This window comes from Lepidochelys kempii, chromosome 2, assembly GCF_965140285.1.
Source record: "Lepidochelys kempii isolate rLepKem1 chromosome 2, rLepKem1.hap1, whole genome shotgun sequence".
Lineage (NCBI taxonomy): Eukaryota > Metazoa > Chordata > Testudines > Cheloniidae > Lepidochelys > Lepidochelys kempii.
The window spans coordinates 134,776,084-134,789,620 of record NC_136381.1 but is presented as its reverse complement, the minus strand read 5'-3'; the positions used below and the strand labels follow the sequence as shown (position 1 = coordinate 134,789,620).

General features: G+C 47.9%; 1 protein-coding gene across 1 annotated transcript in view; it reads right to left on the bottom strand.

Annotated features, from left to right (window-relative positions):
• MYO10 (myosin X) overlaps window positions 1-13,537 on the bottom strand; it is a 272,590-nt gene that overhangs the window by 71,993 nt on the left and 187,060 nt on the right. Inside the window, exon 19 of the mRNA XM_073332289.2 lies at window positions 10,693-10,773. Coding sequence (XP_073188390.2) covers window positions 10,693-10,773 — 81 coding nt within the window. The remainder of the gene's footprint in view (window positions 1-10,692; window positions 10,774-13,537) is intronic.

Here is a 13,537-nt window from a genome sequence, read left to right as displayed (position 1 = left end):
CACTGGTGTCAGAAGTTTTTCCCCTAGCAGTACCCATAGGGGAGCGCCCCTAGCAACCCCTGGAGTGGAGCCTCGATGGTGCGGTATAATGGGTGCTGCGCGCTCCCCCCACCCACAGTTCCTTCTTGCCAGACAACGCCAACAGAGGGGAAGGAGGGCGGGGTGTGGAATAGACATGAGCAACAAATCTCAAAGGACACCAGTTATGGAAAAGGTAACTGTCTTTTCTTCTTCGAGTGATTGCTCATGCGTATTCCACAATAGGTGATTCCAAGCTATATCTTTTGGAGGTGGGTAGGAGTTCACAAATTTCTGGGATGGAGCGCTGCCCTGCCAAACCTAGCGTCCTCCCTGGTCTGGGAGACGATCGCATAATGAGAGGTGAAAGTGTGAACTGAAGACCACGGGGCGGCCCTACAAATGTCCTGAATGGGGACATGGGCCAAAAAGGCAGCCGACAAGGCCTGAGCCCTAGTCGAGTGTGCCCACACAACTGACGGCGGGGGATTCCCGCCAGGTCATAAACGGTACAGATGCACGAGGTGATCCAGTTGGAGAGCTGCTGAGTGGAGATCGACCGACCTTTCATGCACTCAGCCAAGATGATGAACAGCTGCGAGGACTTCCTGAATGGCTTAGTTTGCTCCGGGTAAAAGGCCAGAGCTCGTCTCACATCCACCATGTGGAGGCAGCGCACCTCACTGGACACATGGGGTTTAGGGCAGAGGACCCGCAGGAAAATGTCCTGACCCGTGTGGTAGGCAGAGACCACCTTTAGGAGGAACGAAGGATTTGAGCGGAGCTGGACCTTATCCTTATGGAATACTGTGTAAGGGGGCTCGGAGGTCAGGGCCCTGAGTTCCAAGACCCACCTAGCCGACGTGACCGCCACCAGGAAAGCTACCTTCCAGGAGAGGTGCGACCAGGAGCACATAGCTAGTGGCTCAAACAAGGGGCCTGTGAGGCAGGCCAGCACCAGATTCAGGTCCCACTGTGGGCCTAACGTACGGGAAGAGACGATCCAATTCCTTAAGGAATCGGCCAGTCATAGCATGGGAGAATACCGTGTGGCCCTGCACCGGCAGGTGGAAGGCCGATATGGCCGCCAAGTGCACCCTGATGGATGAGGGCACCAGGCCCTGGGCCCTAAGGTGAAAGAGGTAGTCCAAAATTAGCTGGATCGGGGCAGCCACAGGGGAAACCGAGACCACTTTGACAAGCAGACTCGGCGTTTCCAAGAGGATGCCCTGAACTCCTTCCGAGCACGTCCTTTCCTCCCGGCCTAACCATTGAGCAGCCACGCCGTGAGGTGGAGTGCCGCTAGGTTGGGGTGGAGGAGGCGGCCCTGGTCCTGAGAGAGCAGGTCCAGGTGGGACGGCAACGGCCACGGCGGGGCACCCGCCAAGCTCGTGAGGGTCCCGTCCCAATGCTGCTTGGGCCACGCCAGGGCAATCAGGAGGACCCGGGCCCTGTCCATGTTTATTTTTTCCAGGACTTTGCCTATCAGCGGGAACAGGGGGAAGGCACAGAGGAACCAGCCCAACCAGGACAGGAGGAAGGCATCGGAGATAGCACCCTGTCCCAGCCCACCCCCCGGAGCAGAACTGGGGACAGCGACGGTTCTGCTGAGCCACAAACAGGTCCACCTGGGAAACTCCCCACTCTTGGAAAAGTCTGTGCACCACCTCTGGGTAAAGAGACCACTCGTGCTAGAGAAATCCTGCTCAAGCGATCCGCTTGCGAGTTCCAGGCGCCTGGTAGGTGGTAGGCCTCTAGGCAAATGTCGTGGGCTATACAGAAGTCCCACAGCCTGAGGGCTTACTGGCAGAGGGAAGAGGATTGGACCCTGCCTTGCCCGTTGATGTAAAACATAGAGGCTGTGTTGTCCGTGAGAACCCTGACCACCCGGCCCTCCAAGTGCGAGCGGAAGGCCATGCACACTAGCCGGACCACCCAGAGCTCCTTGACATTTATGTGGAGGACCAGGTCCTGGACAGACCACAGACCTTGGGTTTCAGCGTTCCCCACATGGGCTTCCCACCCCAGGTCCGATGCATGGGACACCAGCTCCACTGATGGGGGCCTGCCCCTGAACGGGACCCCGTGGAGCATGTTCCCCGGGGAGGACCACCATCGTAGAGAGGCAATCACCGGTTCGGGCACAGTGAGGACTTTGTCCATCCTGTCTCTGGCCTGGGAGAACACCGAGGCAAGCCATAGCTGGAGGGGCCTCATCCTGAGTCTGACCCAAGAGCTGGAGACATGCTCTGGCTGTTGTCACCGGAAACCCTGTGATTGTGTCAATGATCCCTTTCAGGGTCTTGAACCTGTCCAGTGGGAGGGAGGCTCCGGCCAATGTGGCGTCCAGGACCACCCCGATAAATTCTATGTGTTGCACCGGGACTAACATGGACTTGGTGTCGTTTACCAACAGGCCCAGAGTGGCGCAGCTGGACAGAAGGAATGACACATGATCCCACACCTGTGACCAGGAGCTGCCCTTGACCAACCAGTTGTCCAGATAGGGGAAGATCTGGACCCCATGGCACCTGAGGTAGGCCACCACCACCACCGACATACACTTCGTAAACACTCTGGGTGCAGTGGACAGGCCAAACGGGAGGACCGTAAACTGGTAGTGTTCCTGCCCAACCATGAAACGGAGGAAGCTTTTGTGCCCCTCAAATATATGAATATGAAAGTATGCATCCTGCAGATCGAGGGCAGCGTACCAGTCCCCAGGATCCAGGGAGGGGATGATGGAGGCCAGGGAGACCATACGAAACTTGAGCTTTACCACATACTGGTTCAGGCCTCGCAGGTCCAGGATGGGCCTGAGCCCCCCTTTGGCCTTCGGGATAAGGAAATAGCGGGAGTAGTACCCCTTGCGTTCGAACTCCGCTGGCACCCTTTCCACCACTCCTAGGCCAAGGAGCCGCCCCACCTCCTGCTCGAGCAGAGCCTCATGAGAGGGGTCCCCCAGGAGGGATGGGGGCTGAGGGTGGTTGGGTGGGATGGAGTAAACTGGAGAACGTAACCCCGGGAGATGGTGTTGAGGACCCATCGGTCCGAGGTCAGCTGCGACCATGTTGGGAGGAAAACACACAACCAGTTGGAGAAGGGAAGCTTTACTGTGGGTGGATCCCGGATGTGAACTGGTAGGGTGCCCCCAGGTGTCCCGTCAAAACCACCGCTTCCCTGCCTCTTTGCCCTTGGAGGACCCAGGCTGGGGGGCAGGCTGAGACTGCCTCTGTAGACGCTTCTTATAGTCCCACGCCTTTTTGTAAGGGGGCTCATATTTAGAGTGGGTGGCCTAGGCAGGAGCCTGCTGTGACTTAAACTTAGGTTGAGCTGGAGCTGAAACATAGAGGCCCAGAGTCGGAAGCATGGTGTGGGAGTCTTTCAGGCCATGCAGTTTTTAACCGTTTGTTCTGCAAACACAGCCTTGCTGTCAAACGGGGAGGTCCTGCAAGGAGGTCTGTGCCTCACTGGACAGCCCAGAAAGCAGGAGCCACGATGCCCTTCTCATGGACACCACAGAGGCCACGGACCACATGGCCGTGTCTGCCACATCCAACGCTGCCAGCAGGATTGGCCTGGCAGCCGCTGTAACCTCCTCCACCAGCGATTTGAACTCCTTCCTGCCACACTCCTGGAGGGAGTCCTCGAACTTGGGCAGAGAGCCCCACAGATTGAACTCATACCGGCCCAGGAGAGCCTGATGGTTTGCCACCCGTAACTGGAAGCTCAAGGATGAATGAATTTTTCTCCCAAATGAATCCAGCCTCCTTGAATCCTTATTCTTCGGAGTAGGGGCTGGTTGGCTCTGTGGTTGACCGACTCGACCATCAGGAAGTTAGGAGCAGGGCGGGTGTATAGGTATTCATGTCCTCTGGCAGGCAGAAATTACTTGCGTTCCACTCTCTTAGAGATGGGGGGGCCAATGAGGCTGGGGTTTGCCACAGGGCATTTGAAATTTTTGCCACCCCTTCGTGGAGAGGCAAGGCCACCCTGCCCAGTACCGAGGTGGACAGGACGTTAAAAAGGGAGTCTGAGGGCTCCTCCTCTGAAGGTTGAGGTTTGAGGCCACCCTTTTCAATAGCTCTTTGTGGGCTTTAGAGTCCTCCTGCGGGATGGAGGGAGGAGGGACCGTAATCACCTCATCAAGGGAGAGCGAGGAAGAAGGTGTGGTACTTTGCGTGTCCACCAGCACTGGAGGGTCCACTACCTGGTTGCTCTCCAGGCACAGCACTGAGGATGTACGTCCCACCGACTCCTTCCTCAGAGGTTGGCCAACAGCCGGTCCGAAGCTCCGGCCACCGAGTGAGCCCCCAACGGGGGCTGTGTCGGGGGCCACGATGCCCACTGGTACCACTGGGCCAGCCACGGGGCCCGGTACCACTGCACCGTGCTGTGGCACCGGCAGAGCAGGCTGGCTGGCCTGACCCATCGATGGGTGGCTGCACAGGGAGGCCAGGCTGACATACGAGCTACTGCTGTCCCTGAACCGGGAAGATCGGCGGCGCCGGGAGTGGTACCAACCCCGAGACCGTGACTCCAACATAGAGGAACGGTACCGCCGGTAGCAGCTGCTTTGCGATTGGCTCTGGTGGGCGGATCCGCAACAGTGAATCGCCAGCTATCAATGCCCGGGGCTGCGGGAGCGGTGCTGTGGCGGGGTCCTGGAGCAAGGTGACAAACAGTAACTGCGTCGACGTTTGTGTTGTGACCGGCTACGATAGCCCCTTCGAGATGAGGACCTTCGGCTACGTCTGCCTTGGTCCCGTCAGTGTCCGCTCCTCAAGGCAGAGCGGTGCCCTGAGGCTCTGTCAAACGGAACCCAGACAGACAACCTGGTGGGAGTTGATGGCGACCCACGTGGACTACGCATGGAACGGTCGCTGAGTGGCGAACGGCAGCAGGAACATTCCCTTGACCGAGACCGAGTCGGGGGTGACTGCGGAGATCCCAGCGGTGGCTTGGCTCTGGACTGCATGGACATCATGTCCCGAGCCACCTGCAGGGCCTCTGGCGTGGAGGGCATCCGGACATCTGGGGAAGCCTGCTCCGAACGGGCCGGACTACTCCGCTTGACTTGAGTCAGAGGCCTAGAGGCCAATGGGGGTTGAGGACTGCCCAACATGGGTCTAGTCTCTGTCCAGATTTACCCCAGTGCCGTGGTGGAGAAGGCCTCTTCTTAGCCTTCTTGGCGTGCCCCATGGACGGGGAGTGGTGCCAACTAATAGATGGCGCCGGAGGGTCGCTACGCACTGAAACCACGGTGCCCTGTGCTGACTTGAAGCGGCGCGCCGGAGTCGATGCCGACTCCATGAGGATAGCCCAGAGCCTGTCGTCTCTCTCTCTTGGTCTGAGGCTTAAAAGACTTGCAAATCTTGCAGCGGTCGCTGAGATGGGTTTCACCCAAACAGCGTAAACAGTATGCATGCGAATCACTCACTGGCATCGGGCGCCTACAAGTGTTGCACGACTTAAAACCTGGGGTGCAGGGCATGCCCCGGCCCGGGCACACTAGCTAAACTAAACTAAAGCTAATGGAGTACTAACTAAAGGTCACATATACTGAACAAACAAGAGTTCTGGGGACAAGCTACAGCAAAGCTGGAGCAGAGCAGTTCTGAAGCACCTTCACTGGCTGCAGGAGGAACTGAGAGGGGGGAGAATGCAGCGTTCCTTATACCGCACCATGGAGGCACCACTCCAGGGGTCACTAGCGGCGCTCCCCTACGGGTACTGCTAGGGGAAAAACTTCCGACACTGGTGCATGTGGCGAGCACGTACACCTATTGTGGAATACACATGAGCACTCGAAGAAGATAACAGGCAGAACCATTCTGCACATGCATCAGTCTGAAGAGCTCTGACTTGGGGAAGTCATAGAGAAGACAGTTACAATAGTCAAGGTAAGAAGAGATGAAGGAATGGATGAGGATTCCAGAAGAGGGGAAGCTGAGACAATGACAAATGTGGGCAATGTTTCAGAGGTCATGCTAGACAGACATAAGGGATTGCAGAGGAGCAGGAATCTGGTTAAGAATTATGCCAGTGTTACAGACAGTAAAGACAAGTAGCAAGTCTGAATTAGGAAAGGAGACTGAGAAGATGGACCTGAGTTTGAGAGTGCTCCTCCTGCCCAAGAGACAAACTTCAGTCTTTGAGACATTCAGCACAGAAAGTCAATAACCTAAATTTCCATGGATCAGCCTGAAGACAGAGTGAGTTAACAGGAAGGAGTCATGCTAAAGGCATTGCACTGGAAGATATGTACAACTGTGAACATTATCAATTGAGATGGTGGCTGAGGAGCGTAAAGGTACAAAAGGTACAAAAATGAAAGATGGAAGAGAGGAAGAATGAAACTTTGGGATTCTTTAGAGCAAGGGCCTTGCTACAGAGGAGAAATCACCATCAGATACAGTGTATGAGCAGTGTGACAGTTAAAAGTGGAATCACAACAGGAGGAACCGAGAGACACCTAAGTCATTGTCGATAAAGTACATGAGGATGGAAGGAAGCACAGTGCTCAAAGTTGCATTGAGGTCAAGAATGAGGGAGAAGGACCCTTCATTAGCAGAAAAAATTAATTAATCACACAGCATAGAGCAGTTTCCATGCTATGCCTAGAGCAGAACTCAGACTGAAAAATGTGAAAACAGATGCACTGATTGTTTAGGGGTCTCCCAAGAAAGATGAACAGGACTCTTATTCTTCCATCTACAGCTTGTTTGCTGAAATGCCTTAGGACAAAAGGTTATGCACTCTGTGTGCTCCCTTTAGGGAGTAGCTCTAATGAGGGCAGATTCTGCTCTGATATGTAAATGTCTAGTGGTTTGCTTCATTTAGTGGATTGTCCTTGCCTGCCTCTGTAACATTTGATAAAAATCAACTTCTTAATCAATTACAACTTCAATAATTGTTACAAATTATCAAATCTCTTGTCCACTATTAACAAACTCTGATGTATAGCACAGAACGTGGAGTATTGCTATTGTAATTTTCTGCTTTTCAAAGTTTTGAATTTTATCTTCCATCTGTCTGATCTCCTTTACTAAGGAGTCCAAATATGTGTGTACTGTACTGAAGCTCTTAATCTATTGCCCTCTGGAAATATCACGGACTTTCTTACTAATGGATGTAACCTGTGTGTACTAAATCAAAAGGGCAACAAGTGGTTTAGGAAGGTTTCTCTCCTTTTTTATCATCGCCTCTCTGATTCTCTCCTGTGCCTCTTTCCATAATGCAGTAGTGTTTCAAAAGGCAGCAAAAGTAGCTATGTCTCCTTTTATACCATTCATTACTTTACAAACGCCACATATGCTAAGTACCATCATTATTTAAAAGGTGACTTCATTATTATTTAAAAGGTGTTACTTCTTTATTTGCTTACCTAGAGTAGAAAGTAGGAGCAGAAACAATACATGACAAGGACAGGTACTATCACTAAGTTCTTGTTCTTCCAACCCTTGTTTCTCCGTCTTAGCAGCTAATCTAAATAGCTCATGCAGTCAAGTCTACCTATCAAAGCTTGCAGTCTGACTCACATACATGACATCAATTCCCTAGTAATGCAAGCACAAGGCTAAATTTTCTTTTAGCCAAACTGTCTTGGAGTTACACAAACTGACACACCTTTCTCAGCCAATATAAATCATGCAGTACTTTTTTTTTTTTTTTTTTGCAAAGGAAAATCACCTGACAGTACCAATTACAAAGGACCCGAACCTGAAGAAGTTAAACAATAGGTTACAAGCAGTTTTCAGGGAGTGGCTGTCTTCTGAAAATTCCTATTTAAAAAATGTCAATCGAAGTGTAAATCCATTGAATTCAACTGAGTTACAGGGGTAAATCTGGGTAAGTGGGGCCTGATACTGATCTCACCACAGTTTAAATGAGGACCAACTCCAGTGACTTCTCTGCAGTTACACTGATGTACAACCAATAGAAGTGACATGGATGTTTGCCCCACTAAATCCAAGGTAGATCCGAGGGAAAATAAGACCAGAACAATTCCTCATATCATTTTGAAATTTGCAATCTCAGGAACTATAAATAATAAAAGCCCTGCTTTATAGTGACACATTAATCAACTTCCTTTTCTGAAAAAAGTACCTTAAATTCAGTCTACATGATTTTACTCTTATTCACAAAAATAATAATACAGAAATAAAAAGATGAATAAATAGAAGTGGTTTTATTGAGACACAGGGGGAAAAAAAGCCCGCGCACAATGGGTTAAACTTAAAAACCGTAATTTCCTGACATTGATTTCTGAATCTTAAACTGAATGGAAATTGCCATTGTCAAAAATTTTTGGTTGCCTGCCCCTCCTCTTTTCCATGAAATCTTGTATGAATTGGCGCTGCTAGTTAGAACATTTTTGACTTCTTTCTTAGTAACTAAGCCATCAATCTAGTTCTTCAAACAGGGCTTATTTTTCAGCAAAGTCATCTTACATTGATTTAACTTAAATTTACGATCACAGCAAGGCAAGAAGAAAACTAGGGAATAAACTCTTTGGAAACAAGCTTTTGCTGATTTTGTTTATTAACACATTGAAAGGAACTATCTAGGAAAGGAGTTCCCAATCTGTTCCCACACATTATCCCACAACTAGCTATAGACTCTTGCTGAAGCCTAGGTTCCAGGATTCTTTATAGCAAGGGCCCAGACTCCTTCGCAGTTGCTAATTTTGAGAGGATTTTTAATTAAATGTATGCAAAGATTAGGATGGCAGCATATTTTACTAAACTTGGGCAGGCTAGGGTAAGAATGCTGGGTGGAGAGGACCGGGTGGGAAGTAATGGGGTGCTGGATGGGAGGTACTGGGGGATTCAGAGTAGTAGGTGGAGGAGCCTTTAAGATGATTCAGGATGAGAGGAAAAACTACTTACTTTGGAGGTGGTACTCAGTGAGCTTATTCCCACTCTTTTCCCCTAATGTATTCCCCCTCTCACCTTATCTCTGTCACTGGCAGGCTGAGGAGGGAGGGCTACACAGGGCCCTGTTGTTCCCAGACAGTGGTAGCAAGAGGCAAGGAAGGGGGCTGCCGAGGACTCTCTGGCTCCCCAGCGGGAGCTGGAGGCAAGAGTGTTTGTGCTCTCTTTCCTGGTAGCAACAGCATTAAGAATTGAAAGAGCCATGCTGGCAAAATACAAGGATCATGCACAAGTGTTGCAAGCAACATAATGCAATGAGACTGATCCTTGCATCATTCATCTGTGGTCCTTGCACTTTTGCTGCTGGTGAGTGGGGCTTGCTCAGGGCTCCTGGTTGCAAGAATATACAAAAGGACACCTGTTATTCCCAAGTGGCAGTAGAAGAGGGGATTGATCAGGGCTTTGTGGGTCCTTGCAGCAAGAGGGGGAATAGTCTTCTCAGATGCATGAATCCCGCCCTGAGCAGTGCTGTGACTTGACTAGGTGGGCCCTTGACTAAGTGTGCCCTCACTGGTCCTAGCCACCAGCTACATACGAAGCTGAAGGATTTTTATGTTTAGATTTTGGCCTCAGCACCCTGGAGGCCCCAAGGCTGAGAACAGTTGGTCTCGAGATGCACTCAGAGCCAGCATCAGGCCATTTCCCCACAATGCCCAGATATTGCATGGGCGGCGTCACAGACACATCATTTGAAACCCCACAGCCTAGGTTAAAGTTTTCCCCTTATAAAGAAAACTTGAAGGACAGTTAGCAGCTAACACATTTTAAAGCTCTGGGGAAAGACAGCCATAAAATCTTCAGTGGAATCTAGCCAACTTCCTTGATGTTTTACAGTCCTGATAAATCAGACACTGGGGTTGTCACAAGATAGTGTATTTCTAGCTACAGTCTGCAGACTATACTGTGAAAGCTTAACGTTTGTTAATGTCTTTGCCTGTTGCAATTTCAACATTAAACATCACACCATGATGGGCAAATAAAAAGGACTACTTTGACATTTTAGGATCAGGGTAGCATTTGACTCCCGAGAGGGCCCCACATTCCCATACTTGCCTGGCAACTTGGTACACTGAATATTAATCTCTTTGAAACATTTGTTTTCTCTTTTAAGTACTTAAGTGTCTCAGAACTACAACATAAGAACAAACATGACTTCACCTGGTATTTTACAGAAACTGAAAGGTTAAGTGGCAGATGATAAAGAAAATACAGTGAAGCAAACCCCGCAAATTACTGGATTGAAAGTCATAAAGGAAATAAACAGTATTTTTAAAAATTAAATTGTAGTAAGCAGAACAGCAATAGCACAGTGGAATCTGTACAAGTGACCATCTTTATTTCGCAATTTCCTGCTGTAAGAGACTGTTACTGTAAAATCCCCAAGTGTACTGAGTACAATTCTGCTCCATCTTTATTAGAAGACCAACATGGTGAGGTAAGTGATTTTTGTCAGATCTTTGGGTAGTCACTTAAAAAAGATTTTACTGCGGTAATGATTATTCTAGTTGTATACAGTGCATGTGAAATAGCTTGCTACGAAAAAACCCAGACACAAGAGCTGCAGAAGTCTGGAGACTTCTCCAGAACCTGCCATCATTTTTTGGAGTCATTTGTACCTTTGAAAGTGAATCCAAAATGCTACTGTTCTGATTTGCATAGGTGTAAATGACAAGATATGGAACATTGGGCCCTATGTACTTGGAAAAGCAACTCAGACAGATAGCGTTTTAAATCTTACCTTCTGCATATTTGGCTTGATACATCGAACAAAGAAAGGATTAGAGGAACTTAATGTTGCCATTAAGGAATGCAGTGAGTCCTAAAACAAAGGTAGAAAAGAAGACAGTCCTTTATAAACAGCTTTTTTGTAAGTCCTTCACTTTAGCCCTCTCAAAACTAAGCATTGCAGGCAGGCCCTAGAGCAACACCTAGTGATCTAGATTAGAAATTACAACAGTACAAGCTTTTCCATGATAAGAGTCAGTTATGCTAATGGAGATACAGGTCTTAACATGTGAGGTGACACACTGCTCTGTTGTTTGCCCCTTTTGATTAAAAGTACTGACAAGAGTTACTGATCAGCATGAACAGCTCTGTTTATAAAGGTACACCATCAACTTGAAAATCTCATTTCTGTCTCAAAATGCTGAACCTGTTGTATTTACAAGTAACACTTAAGAATTCTGTCCTGCATTGTGATCTACATGTGTGCATTGCTGTGCCCATGCAAATCACAATGCACAATCCAGGCATAAGATAACATTGTTACTGAAAGAAGTTAGCAAAAATAATCTCCCCTCCTCCCATTTTCCCCCAGTTTTTCTATTCTGTGCATTTGACAGCATTTTGTGTATATTCGGTTTCATTCTTTCTCCTATATGGAGTCAGTTTCTCTCTTAATGAAAAGAGAAACTTTTCTTGTCTCTTATAAGAAAGATACTAAATCAACAAGGGCACAGAAAAACCTAGCTCTTGAATTTCAAAAGTTCTTTAGAAAGTAAAATTAAAATGGTGTTTAAAGAACACTCTTTCAGAAACTAGATTTTTTTTAAAAAATCAATGAATAAAATTCACGTTGAGAGTATATCTGTAACATATGTACTTTACTAAGTGTATCTGTAATTTAACTTAACATACACTGTATCAGAGGCATGTTTCTCTATTAAATAAAAATCCTAGAATATCCCTAGCAAGAAAACATCAAGTTTACAATACTCACTTAAAAAATAAAACAGATTACATATATATTGTGTAATTATACACACACACCATTTTCTCCTCAGCATTAACAGAATTCTGAATGATAAAATACACAATATAACATAGATTATCTAATGTATTATTACCTCATCTAATTGGAAATAAAGGTTGCCAATGAAGTCATCATCCCTCTTCTGACATGTATTATTTACATGAAAAATTCCCCCCTTCACTGAACTTTCAATTGTATGTTCCCCCATTCTATTCAAGGAGATACTGAGGTGTTTTTGTAAATCTATTACAGTGGGGGCAAAGAAAGCAAATGCTGATGCAATTTGAAACTTGACCATTATTTCCAGTGAGTCTGGTTAACCATTGTTTGCTACAGAACAAAGAGGGCAAAAGAACCAAGCAGCAAATATTACATAGAAAAGGTTCCCGCTTCTAGCAGTAAAATAAATATTTACCTCTTAAAAAAATGTAAACTTTATCCATGCTTACCCTGTGTGAATGCTGTATTTCAGGACAACTTGGATAACCCTATTGATCTCTGACAATAGAGGACAGTACTTATGGCAATCACTTTGTAAACGTAACAGGGAAGGCAAGTGAGCTTGAACAAAGGTAGGCTGATGATATATTCCATTTTCACATGCAGCTCTGGACTGACCTCATGAGCTGCTAACATCCTGGACCCACTGCCAGCCAAGTCAGTGGGATAGGAGGCTGCTCACCGCACCTCATGAGATCGGATCTAGAGACTACTCTGAATCAGGGTCTTTACAAATCAATAACCAGGTTGTCATAATGAATCTGATACCGTCACCAGTTTTATTCCTTTTCATTTTAAACTTCTGAACAAATCATGTGTTGTTCAGGGCCCCTGAGGGCGAGGAGACAAAGAGAAAGAAGGGGCCTGATTCTCCCTTGCCTTACACCTTCTGTAGTCATTTACCCCGGGTAAAGTGAGTGCTAAACACTGCTACTCCTATGCGGTAACATCTCATGCTTGCTTTGCCCAGGTGCAAATGACTGCAAAGGCAGCAGTGAATCAAGCCCTCAGTGATCTGGAGAGCTACCAAGGAGGGTAAGGAGAATGAGCTACTGCAGCCAATGGCATTCCACAACCACAAAGGAGTGCTGGGTGCTACTCAAGGGTCAGGGCCATTTCTCCAGCCTCACTTGTGTATGCAGCATGCACCAACCAAGGGGATGCAATGCTCCTTTTCAAAGGAATAGCAGTGTGCATCTCACCATATGTTCCCGAGGCTGTTCTGTCCAACACAGCAAAAAGGCATCAGAGCAGAATTTTATTCTTAATGATTCCACTAGCAATGGGCTTGATTCTGCTCTCGTTTGTACCAGTATAAATGTGGAATAACTCCAATGCAAAGGAGTTAATCTGAATTTATACTGCTGTAACTCAGAGTAGAATTTGGATCCATCTTTCTTTAAAATAATCACTTTCAGATGAAAACTTATATGCTGAGTTTCAGCCCAAGGGAATTGTTAATGGCTGAGTTATAAACCCTGAGTAGCAGGGGAGGTACTTTGACTGGACAGCAGCGAATGAGAGAATCCAAAACACATGTGTAGCAGAATGGGGGAGGCAGGGGCTGTCCCCTCCACTCCCCCAATCCTTCTCTTCAGTTCTCTGCTTGGCCATTGGTTGGGCAAAGAGAAATGGGGCCAGCTGTTTGGCTGCTGTGCACCCTCCCCCAGGTCCTTGCCTATGTAAATTAAGCCAGGGCTTACCTCTGGTTAGCTGTCCCATGGAAGATTAGCAGCTTTGCCAAATATGATGCTGCGGATCTTTCCTATCGCCTGTTTTAAGAGGTCAGGAAGGAATTTTGTCCCAAACCACCAAATTGGCAAGTAGTCCT